General features: G+C 44.2%; 5 protein-coding genes across 10 annotated transcripts in view; 3 read left to right on the top strand and 2 right to left on the bottom strand.

Moving 5' to 3' along the window:
- The window catches only part of apol1 (apolipoprotein L, 1), a 9269-nt gene extending 8957 nt beyond the window's left edge, over positions 1-312 (top strand). Inside the window, exon 15 of the mRNA XM_072688489.1 lies at positions 1-312. This exon is cut by the window's left edge and continues 1060 nt beyond it. The gene's annotated coding sequence lies outside the window, so the exon portion shown is untranslated.
- Positions 1-8363, bottom strand: part of LOC140562669 (caprin-2-like) — a 27192-nt gene extending 18829 nt beyond the window's left edge. Inside the window, exon 1 of the mRNA XM_072688495.1 lies at positions 7922-8363. The gene's annotated coding sequence lies outside the window, so the exon portion shown is untranslated. The remainder of the gene's footprint in view (positions 1-7921) is intronic.
- ifi44c2 (interferon induced protein 44c2) lies at positions 1630-5233 on the top strand. Of its 2 annotated transcripts, none has more exons than XM_072688484.1 (8): positions 1630-1691; positions 2385-2874; positions 2976-3027; positions 3103-3298; positions 3498-3650; positions 3827-3998; positions 4361-4461; positions 4543-5233. In XM_072688484.1, exons 2-8 carry the CDS (start codon positions 2391-2393, stop codon positions 4717-4719), a joined length of 1335 nt encoding a protein of 444 aa, XP_072544585.1. In that variant the 5' UTR covers positions 1630-1691; positions 2385-2390; the 3' UTR covers positions 4720-5233. The 2 variants fall into 2 exon arrangements, with proteins under 2 accessions (XP_072544585.1, XP_072544584.1); XM_072688483.1 differs by lacking the exon at positions 1630-1691 and adding an exon at positions 1912-2223.
- On the top strand, positions 6121-8299 carry LOC140562668 (complement C1q-like protein 2). Of its 2 annotated transcripts, XM_072688493.1 has the most exons (4): positions 6121-6289; positions 6882-6965; positions 7100-7234; positions 7907-8299. In XM_072688493.1, exons 1-4 carry the CDS (start codon positions 6208-6210, stop codon positions 8188-8190), a joined length of 585 nt encoding a protein of 194 aa, XP_072544594.1. In that variant the 5' UTR covers positions 6121-6207; the 3' UTR covers positions 8191-8299. The 2 variants fall into 2 exon arrangements, with proteins under 2 accessions (XP_072544594.1, XP_072544595.1); XM_072688494.1 differs by lacking the exon at positions 7100-7234.
- Positions 8364-8828: 465 nt separating the features above from the next.
- ro60 (Ro60, Y RNA binding protein) overlaps positions 8829-19055 on the bottom strand; it is a 101849-nt gene continuing 91622 nt past the window's right edge. For 3 of the 4 annotated variants that reach the window (XM_072688486.1, XM_072688487.1, XM_072688485.1), the window contains 8 exons: positions 16578-17171; positions 15540-15760; positions 15295-15441; positions 14556-14693; positions 13977-14093; positions 12329-12445; positions 11697-11843; positions 8829-11156 (listed from right to left, as the gene is read on the bottom strand). In XM_072688486.1, coding sequence (XP_072544587.1) covers positions 11004-11156; positions 11697-11843; positions 12329-12445; positions 13977-14093; positions 14556-14693; positions 15295-15441; positions 15540-15760; positions 16578-17171 — 1634 coding nt within the window. In that variant the 3' untranslated portion in view covers positions 8829-11003. Of the gene's footprint in view, positions 11157-11696; positions 11844-12328; positions 12446-13976; positions 14094-14555; positions 14694-15294; positions 15442-15539; positions 15761-16577; positions 17172-18169; positions 18220-19055 lie in introns of those variants that run through there. The other variant, XM_072688488.1, reaches the window with a different exon arrangement.

Raw genomic sequence — 19055 nt, 5'->3', positions numbered from 1 at the left:
AGTCTCTCTGATCTGTTTCAGTTCATCAGTGTTTTAAGGGGGTTAAATAACGCATTTCAGTCTGGTCAAGCCATTTGTTTCCTAGTGCATTTAAATAAGTGCACACAAACATTTCCTTCTTATCTCTTTAATATTTAATATACCGAAAGCTGTTTATTTATCTTTTATGGAGATCTATTTTCAGAAAGTTTTAGTCTATTATGTTTAATGGTGTCCAATGGTGGTCAAATTCCATCGCACCGGCCATAAAGGACGGGAAGTGTCGGAGTGATGTGCATGAGCTCAAAAACTGAATTAAATGAGGAGTTAAAACGTCTTGTTATTGTGTGTTGGGCAAGGATGTGGCGTGTGAGGGGCGGGACTATTGTGTGAATGGGTGGGGCTGAGGGTTGTGTGACGGGTTGGAGTTGTGATGTGAACCCATCACCCTGTCTAGTAAAGCTACGGTCCTCGGTCAGAGATTCATGATGTACAGAACGGGTCCCCGACTTTTCTTCTGAGCCCAGTATGAAGTTCGACACGAGCCAAAAGGTGGCCCTTTACAGCGGTTGCTTTGCTGTTGATAAGCAGCTACTGGACTATCACCAGGGTTGCGATGTTAACTGTTAACACACCGGACCTGAACGCAGTACAATGGGCTGGGATTGAGAACCACTGCTGAAGATCATCATGATAAAACATCAGGCTCAGAGTATTTGGTTATACAAGCTTATACCGGAGAGCGAGAGGTATGGACTCAAGGTGAAGTAAAACGAAAGTAAGCAGTGGAGTCAGTGGATGAGTTCTAATGTAAACTATTACCAAAACAAGTAAAAACTGCAGTATGAAGTGGATATTTCAGACGGGCAAACGCTGAGTAACGTCTATAACTATAATAAAAGTGATTATATAAACATCTTGGTCCTTTATCAAGAATTCTGTCATGCAAAAAACCTCTGATCAGGTTTACAGGGCATTTACAATGAAAGTCATCTTCTAATCAACTCCTAATAAATGCATCCAGCTTCTTTAAGCTGCACCCACTGCTGACATAGATGTGCAAATGCACACACACAGCTTGTCTAGTCCCTGTAGAGAAGAACTACCAATAGAATTGGACTCTCTAGGTCAGATAAACATGATGACCCTATTGGCTACATGCTGCCTAATACCAGGCGTGGGCTAGAGGAGGGTTATAAAGCCCCCCCAGCACTGAGAAGCAGTGGAGCAGTTGGGGTGGTGACTAATCATCCAACATTCTGACCTCTCAAACTAAACTAAGCTCTTGTCGCTAAATGCAATCAAATCCTCACAGCAATGCTCCTCCTCCAGAATCTAGTGGAAAGTCTTCTTCTCTGGACAGTAAAGACAGTTACTCCAACAGAAGCAGGAGAAATTCTTGATTTTTTAGAAGAAACTGAATAATGAGCAGGTGTCCCAATACTTCTGTCCGTGTAGTTTCTATGGTAAGCAGTTTCATGTCCAGGTGTGGTCAGTCTTTATTCTATGACAGATAAAGGAGATTAAAGGTCTTGAGCTGCTTCTAGGTGTTGTCTTTGTTAGCTGTTCATGGGAATTCCCCATATGGTGTCCCGGCTCGACCAGCAGGCTGGTGCGCTGTTGAGCAGAGTTTAGTTTCGTTTCTGCTGAAGAGAAACCACGCTGCCTGCATCCTTCTGTGCCTGTCTGTAGGAAGCAGCTCCGTTATTCAGGTAGGACTGAGATCTTCTGCTTTAACGATCATGGCTCTAATAGAAAACTCTAGACTAAAAGGAAGCACTGAAACGAAGGCTGTGTTTCCTTAGATTGCAGCTTTCAGCAGAAGCTGGATGAGACGGTGATAAGCCCCCGGCTTTTTCACCGGGACACATTACAACACTCAGACACGTCTGTGTTTCTTACCGTAGGGCTAGAAGAGTGAGAACGTAGACAACAGCAGTAAAAGCAACCTCGAAACAGTGTGTTTGTGGGCACTTCCTCTACATGACCCTATTGGCACCATGCTGCCTAATGCCAGGCGTGGGCTAGAGGGGTGTAAAGCCCCCCAGCATTAAGAAGCTGTGGAGCAGTGGATGGTGGAGCTCCATCCAGTTCTTTTTAATAGGATGAGTTGGGGATCATCATCATCCAACATCATCACCTGATCTCCCTAATCCTTTTGTCGATGAATGCAATCAAATCCTCACAGCAATGTTCCTCCTCCAGAATCTAGTAGAAGGTCTTCTTCTCTGGACAGAGAGACAGGTAGAGACAGGATTGACTCTTTTTAATAGCCTTTATAGATTTCAGAAGAAACTATAGATAAAAATGAATCCATTTATTAGACGGGGTGTCCACAAACATTTGGACATGTAGTGTATATAAAGTTTCTTCCTGCTAAGGGTTCGTGGTCTCTCCCCCTTCAGATCAGCATGAGTGCGGTTACGTCCCAACTGTCCAGACAGCAGGAGAAGCAGCTCTGCTCCATGCTGAACACCTCCAGACTCAGCCTGCTGTTCAAGGCCAGCGTCCACGGCTACACGGCGGCCGCCTTCCACAGCCGCTGTGATCGGCAGGGGCCCACCGTCACAGTAGCGTACAACGCCTCCGGGTTTGTTTTTGGAGCGTACATCAGCAAAGACTACGCCCAGACGGGCCAGAATATCGCGGACGAGAAAGCCTTCCTGTTCAGCTTCAACGAGAAAAAGAAGAAGAAAGACCCCCTGCGTGTGGTCAGCGGAGAAGCCCAGCGCTCCTTCACTGATGGAAACACGGGTCCAAATTTTGTTTCCTTGCAGTTTCTATATAACAACACAGCCACCGTTTACAGCAACCCAGGAACGTATCACTTTGATCCGGTGGAGATGCACGGCGACGACCTGCAGCTGACCGAGTGTGAGGTCTACAGAGTGGAGGGTGAGAGTCCAGATCCTCGTCCTGAACCTTCAGATCTTCGTTTATTTCCTCTGATCCCTGGATAAGAGTCATGGGTGCTGTTGGTGTTTGTTGTCCTGCAGGTGCTGGAGCCCTCATGGAGAAGCCTTGGAGGAACGTCCAGTGGGATTTTGAGTAAGTCAAATCTGATCGCTGTTGCTAGATTGGACAAGCTAGATCCATTCCACCATTCCGCTCATGTTTCTACAGGAAGAGAAAAGCTCTGATGGACACCATCGCCGGCTGGAAGCATGGCGTGAGCTCGGTGAAGAAGGTTCGCATTCTACTGGTTGGACCGGTCGGAGCTGGGAAGTCCAGCTTCTTCAACTCCATTAACTCGGTGTTCAAGGGCTACGTGTCCAACCAGGCCAACACGGGCTGTGCAGGCACCAGTCTGACCACACAGGTACATTATATGTCCACACACATTTGATGATGAGGTGGGGTGGTGATTATCATAATCATCTTTATCATCATCGTCATCATCAAACATCCTGACCTCACTAACATTCTTGATTTCAGAAGAAACAATGCATGAGCAGATGTCCCAATACTTTTGTCCACATACTGTCTCCAAATGTTTACAACGGTCATTTGTTTTGCAGTTTCGTACCTACGCCATAAAGGCCAGCGGTGGCGGTAGGATCCTGCCGGTCACTCTGTGTGACACTATGGGGCTGGAAGAGGGGATGAATGCTGGACTGGACATCGAGGACTTCGCAAGCATTCTGAAAGGCCACATTCAGGACAAGTACCAGGTGGGGTCCGTCAGAGCTGGTGGATGGTGGCTCCACGCACAGTTCCTCTGTTTGCACCTACCGTGTGCAGCGACACCGGGCAGTCTAAGCCTGAGTTCATGGGTTGAGGAACCAGCATGTTGGAGATGCTGACTGGTGTCTGTATGAACAACGTGTCTCTTGTGTCTTCTCCTCAGTTTAACCCGTCGATGCCTCTACAAACAGAATCGCCTTCCTTCTGCAAAGAGCCCAGCTTGAAGGACAAGATCCACACTGTGGTGTACGTGATAGACACCTGCAAGGTCAAGCTCCTCTCGGACAAGATGATTGAGAAGTTGGCTGCATTCCGGAGGAAAACCAACCAGATGGGTGAATAACTTCCTCATGCTCTTTCTCAGGAGGTTCTCCTCTAGAGTCTGGGTTCCTCAGTGGTTCTTCATCATGCTCACCTTTTAGTCTCAGTTCCTCTTAGTGGTTTTATACCCATGCTCTATATTTGAGCTCTTAGGAAGTTCCTTCTTTTGAGCATTGGTTCTTCTCAGCTGTTCCTCTTCCTCATGCTCCCAGAAAATGTCTTGGTTCCTCTCATGCTCTTCTGGAGGTTCTTCCTCAGGCTTAAGAAGGTTCTTCCTCTCAGTAATTCTTTGTCATGCTCCTAGAGAGGTTCTCCTTTTCAGTGGTTCTCCCTCATGCTCTTAAGTCTGGTTTGTTCTGCTATGTCTGTGCTCCAGGGGTCCCACAGCTGGTGCTGCTGACCAAGGTGGACGAGGCCTGTTCTTCCGTGGCAGCAGATCTGAAGAGCATCTATCAAAGCCCTTACATCTACAGAATGGTGAGATTTTAAGCTGTTGGTGGAACTGGTTCTTGTAAAGGTTCTCCGAATGGAAATGAAATGAAGGTCGTCTTGTTGCAGATGCAGGAGGTGAGCGTGAATCTAGGAATCTCCCTCTCTGCTGTGATTCCAGTGAGGAACTACAGCCAAGAACTGGAACTGGATCCTAAAACAGACATCCTGCTCCTGAACGCAGTTATTCAGATGCTGAGAACCACAGAGAGCTTCTTTGATGATCTTTACCAGGAGGAAGATTAGGAGCCTGGTGAAGGTCCTGAGTGCTAGATTTGTTTGGTGAGGATTGTATACAGGCCTACAGGCTGGTGACGAATTAAAGGAACGCCTGGGGGTTTATCCCACAGTGAAGCATTTCTCTTTACTCTTGGGAATGGTCTTTTCCAGGATGATTGTGCAACCGGCTGGGGGAACATCTGTAAGAGGGACGGTGATCATATCTCTCCAGTGCAATTCTAAAGACTTGCAGAATCAATACCAGGCATCCTGCAGCTCTCCTAATGGCCTAACACCTCAATAAGGCCCCTCACAGTGGATTTTCTTTTCATTCGTCACCAGTCAGTAAAGTCATCCTGTGTATTAGTCTGATTTACCTTAAACTTTGCCTCAAACTAGAAACTGACAGCGCTTGACAGTGAAAGATTAGCGGTGTGTAGAATGCTTTAGTAATTGATGACCTACCAGCTTTATCACTGGGATCAGTTTATGGCCTTTACATGCATGTTCTGTATATTAAACCACAATCATGAAACCTTAATACATGTTCATTCATTCCTGTGGCTACTGCACTCCTCAACCAGTAACTTTATATAGACTGGACAGTGTATTTAAACATCTGGAGGTCTGATCTTCATGTGATCAGCACTGAGAGACAGAGGTAATCTAACTAAACTCACACAACTGAAGAAACGCCTTTAAATCATCATTGAATCTTGAATCTTGAATCCGGGGTGTGAGTCTGAGTCAAGGTGTTTAAAAAAATAGATGCAATCTAACTCAATTAAAGAGCTGAAACTGTACTATAGTGAAAGTATGGTACTGTATCCCAATCTAACTCAATTAAAGAGCTGAAACTGTACTATAGTGAAAGTATGGTACTGTATCCCAATCTAACTCAATTAAAGAGCTGAAACTGTACTATAGTGAAAGTATGGTACTGTATCTCAATCTAACTCAATTAAAAGAGCTGAAACTGTACTATAGTGAAAGTATGGTACTGTATCTCAATCTAACTCAATTAAAGAGCTGAAACTGTACTATAGTGAAAGTATGGTACTGTATCTCAATCTAACTCAATTAAAGAGCTGAAACTGTACTATAGTGAAAGTATGGTACTGTATCCCAATCTAACTCAATTAAAGAGCAGAAACTGTACTATAGTGAAAGTATGGTACTGTATCTCAATCTAACTCAATTAAAGAGCTGAAACTGTACTATAGTGAAAGTATAAGTATCGTGTCCCAATCTAACTCAATTAAAGGTCTAATAGTTCACCACTAGCAACAGTTTAGTCAGTTATATGTTGCCATCTGTAAGTTATGAAACACACAGATGAGGAGGAGATCTACTTTCAACAATCTGCTGCAATAACGGTTTCCTAACTGTAGGGCATGACATTCTAGATTTGTTCCAAACTAGTAGCAGAAGCTGCTGTCTGACCTGTAATGCTCCCAGCTGCTCAGTACTGATGGTCCCAAACTGAAGAAGTTCTGGTAAGCCCGCAAACCCACCATGGAAGAAACGTTGAGGAACCAAAACGACTTGCCGACTCACTTAACCTCCATGATGGAGGAGCTGAAGCAGAAGAACGGAGGTAAAACATCCACACTGCATCTACACTTTTTTTATTAAAGGGAGATCTGTATTTACCTGCTTTACCTACAGGTTCAAAGGGTAGCATGAGCCTTTCGTGACAACAGGTGTAATCCTACTTACCTTCAATGGAAAGTGATCGGTTTTGACTAATCTTAGACTTTTAGACTGACTTCAACCTGAAGTTCTTCAAATATCCAAACAGCCTACATCTGGGTGGAGGCTTTAGTGGTACATCTCTGTCCAAGTTCTAGCCAAAGTTCCAACCCAAGGAACTTTCCCACCTCACTAAAGTTAAATTAGCTTGGGATTATCCCACAACGTGTTTGTGGTGTCCTACCAGGTGCCTCAGAACAGGGTACATATCTCAGGTAGGTCTGACCAACAGATTGGACTTTCCTCGTTCTCTGTTGGAGCCCATCCATCCTTCTTCTTCCTATTCTTCCTGGTCAGGGTCGGGGTGGGTTTTGGAGCCTATAGCTGGAATCATTGGAAGAAGAGAGAAAGTTTGACCAAATGTGTTGGTCAAAGCTGATTGGGCTGAATCCGGAGATTCCCAGCTGCCGTATCCAACTGACTGTCCTTCCTTTCAGAGCAAGCCAAGGAGCTGGAGGTCCTGCGTGGGAACGTGAGCGAGATGCTACTCAGGATGGACGAACTGGCAAAGAAAACCAAAGGTGAAGTCCAACTGTGATCTGATCTCATTATCAGACATGTTGGGAATTCCTTTCCTTTATAAAAGCCTGAATGTCGTTGCTCTGTTCACCCCGAGCGTCTTCCTGACTGCAGTGAACCGGTTTGTCTCTTCTAGACCCAAAGGTGGCTTTTTCTGCATCTCTACTGAACTCTGAAAGTCCCTCGAACGTTGGCCCTTTCGACAGCAACACGACTCTGATCTATAGACACATTTTTACAAACGTAGGAGGAGCTTACGATCCAGCTACAGGTATCTGTGTCAAATTATACCGCTAGACCACACGGCTGCTAGGACATAAGTATTGAGACACCTGCTCCTTGATTGTTTAGCCTGAAATCAACTCCTGCTCCTGCCTCTGTTGGAGTAACTGTCTCTACTGTCCAGGGAAGAAGGCTTTCTACTAGATTTTAGAGGAGCATTGCTGTGAGGATTTGATTACATTCAGCCACAAGAGGGTTAATGAGGTCAGGATGTTGAATGATTGTCACCCCCTCACCTTATCATCCCCAACTCTCCAAATCATCCCATCCAAAAGTACTGGATGGAGCTCCACCACCATCACCAATGCTGGGGGGCTTCATACCCCTCTACTAGCCCATGCCTGGCATTAGTGGACTAGACTACAGGGACTAGACAAGCTGTGTGCATGCATTTGCACATATGTGATGGTGTCCACAAACATTTGGACATATAGTGTAGTCACAAGTAAAAAAGAAGCTTACTACATATCCCACCGATAAGCAAATAAAACACTGACCACACACACACACACACACACACACACACACACACACACACACACAAAAAGCGTGTGGAGGTGATCAGTAGGTGGTTCCCAGCAACGTAGAATGTAGGTTATCTAGAACATGGTCTAGAACTGGGTTTGATCTTTAAATCTAAAAGTCGCCTGTTTCACCACAGGACTTTTCTCCGCACCTGTAAAGGGGGTCTACGCCTTCAGGGTCTTCTCCAAAGCGTTTGGGCGTAGCGACCGGGGTGTGACCGCAGGATTGTTCAAAAATGGCCAGCACATCTTTTCAACCCACGCCCACCAGACTGAGGGCGTTTACGGCGCCTCCAACGGAGTGACTCTGCAGCTGGAGAAAGGAGACCTGGTGAGCGTCCAGCTGTACCCAGGATCATGGATCTGCGACAACAAACACCACCACAGCACCTTCAGCGGCCACCTGCTGTTCCTTCTGTGAGGAAACCACACACGTCCTCGTAGTGACGTTCTCGTAGGAGAGAGGTGGGTCCATCTGTATTGGAAGCAGTTAATTGGATGGATCCTATCAAATCATTTCTGCACGTGAATAATCAATCATTCATATTGACCAACTATAGGTTACGCTGAAATCACTGGTCCTGTATTGGTCAAGGTGCTTCAGGTGAGCTCACCTGCTTTTGTGCTGATCTCCAATAAAGCTTCTGTTGTAATTCTTGATTGGTGGATTGGTTGGATTTTTCATCCTTGCACCCAGACCCCAGAGCAACACTGCTAGGACAAAAGTATTGGGACACTGCTTCTTCATTGTTTAGTCTGAAATCAAGGGTACTAAAGCTGACCCTACTTTTGTTGGAGTAACTGTCTCTACTGTCTACTGTTGGAGGAGGAGCATTGCTATGAAGGGTGTTACTGGGTCAGGATGTTAGATGGAGCTCCACCACAATCAGTCCAGAGAACACAGCTCTTCCACTGCTCCACTGCTTCTCAATGCTGGGGGGCTTCATACCCCTCTAGCATTGTGCCAACAGTGCTAAATACATTCATCAGAAGGGGTGTCTACAAATATTTGGACATGTAGTGTATGAGACCTGGCACAACACCGCCCTACAAGGTCCATGAGACTTAGAAAATGAACTTTATTCGTTTAACCAAGAGGCAAACTTACAGCTGTTCTCATGTTCAGCGTCAGCGCTGGCTACAAAGGCTTGATTTAGGCCGTTCCCATCCAATAACGATCTTCCCATTGATAACGATAAAAAAGAATTTCAGTGTTTTCCATATCGCCAACGTCTACGGAGATATTAAGCAGGATTTTCTGAAGTCTCTGGTGTTATACACACACACACACACTCACACACACACTCATAACTAAAGGTACATTCATTTCCATCCCGTAAAACCAACAGGTCGTGTCTTTCTACAGGACTGTTAGATTGAGTTAGTACATTTCCATTAGCAGTCTTACTCTCCTTTACACAACGGCTTCCTACCAGTGTTACCGCAACCTTCACACCTCCATTCAACCCTAAAGGGGAAGTCCACTGACATTTCAACATTCTCTGCACAACGACCCGGTTAAAACGCTCGGTTCTAGATAAGCTCCTCCAGTCAGAGCTGGAGGAGTTCTACAGTGGAGGTGAAGGGAAGCAGACGTCTGAAGCTCTAATAAAAAGAAGCTCCTCACGGAAAGTTCTTCACCTAATGGTGATGAAGACGCTGCCTGATGCCTGAGACACTGTTCTACCAGAGTTCTGAGAAGAGTTTGGCTCTAGAACCTGCTTTTAAAATCAGATCATTAAAATGGTGGAGGGATACATGCTGCCTTTAGGGTGTAGTGCAGCTACAGAAAGTAGTCCCTAAAGAAAACTGGATTAGTTGAGATTCTCTATTCACTATTTAACCATCATCATCATCATCATCATTATTTCATATAAAACTCAGAAGACTAGTGTTGTAGCTTCACTGGTGGGTTTGGATAGGAGATAAATTATGGGCTGTATCTGTGTTGTAGTCATGGCAACCGACGCCTGTGTCCATTCACCTCCACCGTAACGAGATCAGAGCGGGTCAGTTTCTCTACAGTGAAATGAACGATTCCAAAAAGGAAGAATTTCCCTTTTAAAGAGCTAAAGATTCAAACGCTAATCTAGCTAACGAAAGATGAAAGCTAGCAGCCATCAGTTAGCATGAAGTCATTTGCATAATGACAATTAGTGGCTAATTCTCGGCACGTCACACTTTGGGTTCAAACTATTTCTACTGCAGGTAAAAGAGCAGCGAGCATAAAAACGCAAAATTTAACGAAATAAAGAAATGTAAACAAAAAAAAGCTAATAGTGAACTCTAGCTACCGCGTTATGGCCCCTCTCGACGGCTGTTCTTCTCATAGTGACTGTGCCACTCAGCGTACAGGTACAGTACATTTTGTGCGTCGCTAATTCTTAATTCTCAACAAAAGTGTGTCAACCCTGCCTGTGTTTTCTTTCCTTCCTCTGAACCGCAGCTTCAGCCAAATCCAAAACTCCAAAAGTTCTGTTTAAAAAAAAAAAAAAAAAAAAAAGGAAAATCCAATATCACGTTATTCGGCCAAACAGTAGACAACAGAACAACTGAGGTAATTTGTTTGTAAAACAAAATGTTACGCAAAGTGATTAGCATGGGCTTTTTGGGACACCAGACTTCACCAGACTGACACATACAGACATTCAACACGGATTGGCTACAAAGCGACACAATTTTGGAAAAAAAACGAATAAACGAATAAACACGCAACATTTTTACAGTTAAACTCGTAACCCAGAGCAGGCAGGGAACAGATTCACGTCAGACACGGTAAAGAAAGGCCTCTATTAGCATACAGCATATCCTTAAACATCTTCTTCTCAGTGGAATAAACTAAGACATCTTCATTAGAAGCTCACTGTCCCGAGCAGGTTAACTTTTCCTAAACTGACGCGTCACGATAAATACTCTTTTCCCTCCCCATAGCAAAAAGGTAGAAACCCCAAAAGGTAGTGTTACAGCTTATTACTCCACGTTACTGAATTTGGGTGAGTAAAACGAACTGTTCTCCATAACTGTGACTGAAATACCAATCCAGCCTGCTGGACCTCATCAAATCCCCCGTTTCTCTTTTCCCTCCCAGTGGCGATTTTTATTGTTTTTGTGGGGTTTTTTTTCCTTGTTCTTCTTCTTCTTCATTTCCTTTCAGGAAAGTCGTCACCAGGGCAGGTCCGTGCTCAGTTCGGTCCATGGGGAAAACTAGCCTACATTTCCCACGGTGCACCGCTTTCAAATAACATCCAGCACAAAGTTGCGGATGACGTCGACGGCCCGAGAGTCGAAGCCACAGATGTCCAACATGCCCCGGTCATCAGGATCAGCAACAGAGAGGCCGTTGGTCGTCATTCCACACACAATCAGTTTGGAAAACACGGCGACCTTCTGATTGGACACACACACACATTAAACACTCTCAACACTTTCTGCCTTAAAGAAGCAATAAATAAATAAATAAATAAATAAATAAATAATGAAGTTCAGACTTTATACTGCATTCTAATTTGGATATAAGAGTCACAGATTATTATTATTATTATTATTTTAATTAAAATCATGGCTGGTATAGTGTCTCAGAGCTCTTTGGATCACTGCAAGCAATAATTCGTTTTCCAGGTGAGCCCAATTAAAGAAAAGCTTCTTAATCAGGCCTCAGGTTTCCATCAATGCAGAAAAGAAAGGATCTCTCTGCTGCCGAAAAACATCAAACGGCGTCAAACGCTTCAGAGAAGGTATAAGAGCTTTAAATATCTACTGTACTGCGCAGAGCTCTGTGGCTGATTCAGAGGTGGCTGCTATGATGTTTCTGGGTGACTGCTATGAGATCTCTAGTGGTTGCTAGTCTAGCCTCTTGCTCTGTGGCAGCTTGGTGATCTGATGGTTGGTGGTTGCTATGTAACTGCACACTTTTCCTGAGTCACCTACTTCTCGATACGTCCGCAGAGCCTCTGTGGGGTTTGTGCTTCCGAAGTGGGTCTCGTTATTGGTGAATATGATGAACACGTCCACAGTCTTGTCGTTCTCCAAGGCCCACTGTATGGGCAGAGCGCAGTCCGTACCAACACTTTGTACCTGCAGGAAAATCCAGGCATGAGTTAAGGCTGTATTAAAAGTATATCACAGAGCAGTGATGGATAACAGAGCACAACTCGGACCCATCCTCAGCGGTCAGTGCCATCCTGAGAATATCAGAAACACTGATGGACACCAACTGGGTTTGGATGTTGTGTGTTATTGTAACGCTTCCACAGATCGAACACAGCTTCCGAGTTTCAACAATGGTGCTGCACTGGTTGAATATTATTAATATACAACATTATAACAATAAAATAGCATAATAACATACATGTTACACTATTTTGATAATAGTATTAATACTAATAATAATTATATTTAAATAAATAAATACTACTTAGAGCGGGCCAATTTTATTCCACACATATTTATATAAGCATATAAACATTATATAAACATAAGTAGATATTTGTTTTCAGCAGATCAGTGGTTGATAAAGTGTCCTGTAGGAAACAGTCCTGTAGCTCTCCAATGTCTCCTACCTGGACCAGCTGTGCTGTTACTTGGATTAGAGAGGTGTCTGCCGAGATGGCACAGGGAACCAGGCCTTCCTCAGAGAAGATCAATACTTCAGCATCTGGCTCCGTCCGTGCGATCACCTATAAAATACACAAGAGTGCGTTGTTATTGCTGTATTGTTAAATATTATACACAATGTTTTTAATATAAACTCTTAAAAGTCCCAGTTACAGTTAACACTGGGGTTGTTCTGCATAGTCGTTTACTCTGTGGTCAATCTGTGGAAAGTGAAGATATCAATAGATATCAGAAGTTCATTTTAATTTAATACTTTTTCTTTAAAAAAAAAATGCAGCTCTAAAAATATCCTAAAATATTTTTTTTAATACCACACAGACTTACAGCAGAGTATTAGAAAATGTATTTGATTGTATTTAAAATGTACTTGACTTTAACACTATATTTATGGTAAATATTATATTATTGTTTTTCTTCCAAAACAAAAGGTGCGAAGCAAAGTTTACACTGTTCAGCTCAATTCCAGAACCTTCAGTCTAATCAGAAAGCACCAGCGCCATCTCGTGGATTAAAACAGTTATGCATTTCGTTCATCTATTAGCCTAAGAAAGGAGCAGTAAGCACATTAAAAGGTTAATAATAAAATTAATCATCAGTGCTATGTATAGTCACTGCAGTCTCTGATATACTAACGTTCTGACCAGTGTTTGTATATTATCTCTATATTATCTCTATACATTTTTTATACTTTATTATTTTATTTGCCAATTCTTTCCTTCATTCTTATTGTACCTGCTTTTCTATCCTCCAGTTTCATGTGAGCGGACAGTGTACCGTCGAACTGTGTATGTGATGTCTGTAGGACATCGGTCGTGCTGCCGTCCTGCTTTAGCAGAGTGGGTTCGGAGTGTTTATAAGGCAGGCAGCTGCAGCCTGGCTGCTGGAGGAATGCCGTCCACATAAGAGACAAACTGCTCAGGAGGTTCTGAGCGTGCCGTCAGAGCCGGAGCGTTAGGAATGTGTCTGAAGGCCACCACACAAGCCCTCATGAAAAAGCACGGCTTACCACACTGAGTGACCAATCAGATACAGCCTAAACCTGGGTCTGCCCTGTTTTTCCCAGTGTTGAGTATCCACATTCTGCTCTCTTCACATCACATCATTATTCAAATGCATATACATATCATATTTATCATTTACATAAATACATACTTGTTTGTTTACTTTTACCTGCTTTTTTAATGTGCATTTTGATTAAAAACGGTAACCTAATTTTTAAAATACCACACAGACTTACAGCTGAGTATTAGATTGTATTTAAATGTACTTGATTTTAACACTATATTAATGGTAAATATTATATTATGGCAAAATAAAATATACCCTAATCATGTTTGGCCAGATCACTGACCGAGATCTCATAAACAAGGAGAGCAGCCACTGGTTAAAATATGAATGGTAGTTCTTCATAATGCTCATTTACAGACACGCCTTTCAACAAAAAGAGCCAATCAGCTTGCTGGTTACACCCCAAAGCAGAGGAGGGTTGTCATGCTAGTGAGGAAAGCTGGAGATCTGCACAAGTGCAGTATCCAGAGCAAGCTGAAAAGTGGTAAGAGTGGGGAGTCAGTAGACGGTCTACTGGGATCTTACCATGCTCATCGCTGCAGCCACGGCCACACTGCTGACGGAGCTTCCGAGAGCCAGGCTGTGGAGACACATGCTCACGTCGACCCCCACCACAAAGCGCTTCCCTGTGGGCTCCACGTTCTGCCACCAGAGATTTCACACAGACAGAGAGGCACATGAGACGCAAACCGGTCAGGGAAATCAGACCACCCGGTGATGGATTGCTTTGTCCATCCTGAGACGGCACTGGCCTCCTAGGACACTGAGAGGCCAGCGTTACGTTAGCCCACTTACTACACCTACAGTAAGTAGACGGTGTTATTAAGCTAATATTTTTTTCATTTTTGTTGTTGTTGAATCATGTTGATGCTCCCCTGACTGTAATATCACTCTACCGCCTCAGCCCACACGGTTCTTTACCTTTCAGCGATGGCGCTGTATCACTCAGCTTGTCTAGAAATGCATGTGTAAAGCGTGTCCTTTAGTGGCGGCTCAAAGCGCAATTTAAACCCCTCCAGACTGTAGGGGGAGCCCACAATGCTGACTTGAATGTGCGCGGCATGGTTGTTAACATGGCACATGTTTGGATGTGGTGGTACTCACTGAGAGGCTCTTAGAGAGGGCACAGTCCAGCGCTTGAACGATGTCCCTGTTCGGCTCCCACTTCAACTTGCCTCGCTTCCCGTGACCTCGCTTGTAGTTTTCCGACGCGACCAGGACGCTGAAGGGGTGTGTCTTTGCCTGGATTGACAGTTAATAACTCCTTAAACAGCAGGCAACTGATCATAGGTCACGTGTTAATTGCTGCTATAAGAAATACCAAGTAGGACTGCACAGTATTCTACAGTATGCGTCCAAATGTTTGTGGACACCCCTTTTAAATGAATACATTCAGCTATATTAAGTTGCAGAAGTACTGCCAATAGAATAGGACTTCAGATCAACATTGATGAACCTATCGGCTCCATGCTGCCTAATAATGCCAGGCGTGGGCTAGAGGGGTATAAAGCCCCCCAGCATTGAGCTGTGGAGCAGTGGAAGAACTGTGATCTCTGAAATGATGGTGGAGGAGCTCCATCCAGTACTTTTAGGATGAGTTGGGGATGATGAGGTGCGATGGTGATCATCCTGAATGCAATCAAATCCTCACAGTAATGCTTCCACAAACACTGAATGAGCAGGTGTCCCAATACTTTTGTCCATATAGTGCATCTGTTAAAAAGCTGTTTTACTAAGTTTATGTAAATAAGCTCTGTTCTGATTGGCTGCCCTGTTTTGTGCCTCCCTCAAAAAGCAGTCCTGACGGAAACCACACTTCCAACAACGCTGGACTAAACCATACCTTCGCCAAAGCTTGTTCGTCCTGGATCCGTTCGCAAACAGCTGCAACCTCTGGACTTCCAGGCATCAGAACCTTATCTGCAGTCATTTTACCCAGGTGCCTCATCAGAGCAGCCACGGACATCTCCTTCAGCAAAGCTTTCCAAACCTAGAAGCAGACGGTCATGAGGAGACGCCAAGACCTGTCCTCCAGCTCCAGGATAAGCCTGGTCTCAGAGTGGGTGTGTTTGTATTAGTGGTTCTGACCTCTTTGGACTTGAGATGACTGGTCAGTATCTGCTCACGTTCCAGCCGGTACTCCTCTATCAGGTGAACCACTTCCAGCTCGTCAGTCGAGTGCTTGGCCTTCTCCACAGCCTCTAGATATGCAAACACTTTCGTCAGCTCCTCAGAGTTCTCTTTGTCTGCATACGTCTCCTGGACCACCTTCCAGCCTTTCATCACATATTTGCTAATAAGTGCAATAGCTGTGAAACACAAAATACATACTGGATATTAATGATATTAGAGCTTCATACTGGATATTAATGTTATTAGAGATTCATACTGGATATTAATGTTATTAGAACTTCATACTGGATATTAATGCTATTAGAGATTCATACTGGATATTAATGTTATTAGAACTTCATACTGGATATTAATGCTATTAGAGCTTCATACTGGATATTAATGCTATTAGAGCTTCATACTGGATATTAATGATATTAGAGCTTCATACTGGATATTAATGATATTGGAGCTTCATACTGGATATTAATGATATTGGAGCTTCATACTGGATATTAATGATATTAGAGCTTCATACTGGATATTAATGATATTGGAGCTTCTTACTGGATATTAATGATATTGGAGCTTCTTACTGGATATTAATGATATTGGAGCTTCATACTGGATATTAATGTTATTAGAGCTTCATACTGGATATTAATGCTATTAGAGCTTCATACGGGATATTAATGATATTGGAGCTTCTTACTGGATATTAATGATATTGGAGCTTCATACTGGATATGAATGATATTGGAGCTTCTTACTGGATATTAATGATATTGGAGCTTCATACTGGATATGAATGATATTGGAGCTTCTTACTGGATATTAATGCTATTAGAGCTTCATACTGGATATTAATGATATTGGAGCTTCATACTGGAAATTAGAGCTTCATACTGGATATTAAAATGTCGTTAGAGCTTCATACTGGATATTAATGCTGTTGGAGCTTCATACTGGACCTTTTTGATGAACTACCCCTTTAAGCTACAACTCGCTGCTCACCATCATTGGCCGGCTTCATGTGCGACAGCCTGAGAAGGTCCTGGTGGGACCAACCGGCCCGGTGTTTGCACCGGGTGACCGTGTGAGCCAGGCTGAGGGCATCCTGGCTATTGTACCAATCAGAAACAGCCCTGCGCAGGCTACGCCCCCACATGCCACAGCACAAGCCATCCTTCAGCTCTTTTTTGTACTGTATGAAGGTGAAGAGCTGCCCGGGGGACCTGCACAGCTCCTGCAGGGCGCGGAAGGCCGCCTGCTTGGCCCGAGCGTCCGAGTGCTGCGAGCACACGGCCAGCGCGAACAGCGCCGGGTTCGGCCGGACCGTTTTGCCCTCCAGGCTCAGGCGCTTCACCTCCTCCACCACTTCACAGCCACGGCTTGCCTGCACCAGCTCCATCAGGGCCAGCGCACTTTCCGGCCCCAGCGCTCGCTCCCTCGTGCTGTAGGTGGCGCTCTCTGAGCCATAGCAGAGGAAACGACACAGACGCAAAGACTCCGTCACCGCCCACGGATGGCCGGCATTGTCTGGACTCGAACAACCCTGATCTTGAGTTTTCAGCTCCGGAGGGGATGACGGCTCCATGGTGATGCTTACTGTGGGAAATAAAAATATATATATAGATACAGTAAATAGACTGTAATAATCAATATGTTGGGAGGTGGGACCTCCATGAGCCCTGGCTGTGCATCCTTGAAACCCGCCTGATGTTTGGGAGACACAGTTGTCTAGAAAATCACAATCTAGTGTCTCAGATTCTTACGCTTGTCCATTTTTCCTGCTTCAGCACCTTCACGAACTGGAGCATCACTGTTCTGCACTTCACTTGGTAGTGGTTCTAATGTTATGGCTGAAGGGTGTATTGTTGACAAGGCTGTTGAATACAACCAAGAGGCTCTGAAATGAATTGCTGGAGTATTATATTACATTTTAATGACATGTTTGTATTTCAAGCTCTTTTAGAGGAGGGTGAGTTGGAATTGTCCGTTCCACCTTAAATGGTGCAGCAGTTCCATTCTGGCGCCTCAGGCGCCAGAATGGAACTGCTGCACCATTTAAGGTGGAACGGACAATTCCAACTTCACCTCAGATTCCAATGCATTTAAGCGTTTTATGAGATTATATAGGCTTTATACAAGTTGATAACCAACAAATTCGCTATATATATGTAATATACACCCTTAAATCACACCGGTTTTAGCAAACTCTCTTTTATCAGTCAAAAACAGCCAAAATAGCGATAGCAGCCAAAGTTAGCTAGCTTAGCTTTCCCTCAAACTTGCCAACCGCAGGATAACCAGCACAAACAATGGCATTTTCCACAACCTATATAAGAAAATATAATATTCATCACTAAATTAAAACCACCAACTGGTAAAATCACCAGCTGGACAGGTATTTTTTAACAGGTTGACCGGCTAGCATTCCTAAAGCTTAGCTTAGCGCTTAATCGCTCCTGAGTCTGGATGCTGGAAGGGAGGAAGGCAGCGTTACATTACAATAATCCACACTAGGGACATTTTTCTCGGTCTTTACAACCACCTCGCGGTTTACACTCGATTTAGACTACGACCTGGGGGGCATATCTGCTTACCGAAGCTGTGTGTGAAGTCTGTGCTCTGACGAATCTCCGAAATTTCCAAGTGTTCCCTACTTAGGAAGGAGGGACGCTAGTTAAATCCGAGGCCGCGCTCCAATACGCGCCCTTGAGCCCTAATTAGGGCGCTTATCCGATATGGATCCTAGAAGGCTAGCAAGTGTGTAGCTATGTTTTAAGTAGTGTTAAAGAAGGTAGCTAGCAAACAGGGCGATTCTGGATTCTGGTCACTACTGGATAGACAAGCCATTAACATGAACAGACAAGTTTAACAAGGGTGAGGTTTTAAAAACAAAAGGTTTTGAGGAAGGATGGAGTGTAATTCGTAGAGTTGGCCAGAGGGGGTCACCCTGGAGAGCTTTCTTTGAAAACCTCCACCCTCAAAAACATTCAGTCTGGAGACTGATCACAAAAACCTCCACCCAGCTTTTACAAACATCTCTACCATGGACAGTGTTCTGAAACACCTCGATCCTGGAGGAAATGTTCAGTTAAAAAAAATAAATAATAATTCAACCCGAATCTGTTCTCTGGCACATGTTCTCTAAAAAGCATCTCCACCCTCGGGAAGAGTTCTCGAAAAAGCGCCTCCACCTTTGGGAAGAGTTCTCGAAAAAAAGCACCTCCACCTTTGGGAAGAGTTTTTGAAAAAAGCACCTCCACCTTTGAGAAGAGTTTTTGAAAAAGCACCTCCACCTTTGAGAAGAGTTCTCGAAAAAAAGCACCTCCACCTTTTGGAAGAGTTTTTGAAAAAAGCACCTCCACCTTTGAGAAGAGTTCTCGAAAAAGCGCCTCCACCTTTGAGAAGAGTTCTCGAAAAAGCGCCTCCACCTTTGGGAAGAGTTCTCGAAAAAAGCGCCTCCACCTTTGGGAAGAGTTCTTG

Source organism: Salminus brasiliensis, chromosome 9, assembly GCF_030463535.1.
Source record: "Salminus brasiliensis chromosome 9, fSalBra1.hap2, whole genome shotgun sequence".
Lineage (NCBI taxonomy): Eukaryota > Metazoa > Chordata > Actinopteri > Characiformes > Bryconidae > Salminus > Salminus brasiliensis.
The sequence above is the reverse complement of the archived record's forward strand: the minus strand, read 5'-3'. Positions and strand labels throughout refer to the sequence as shown.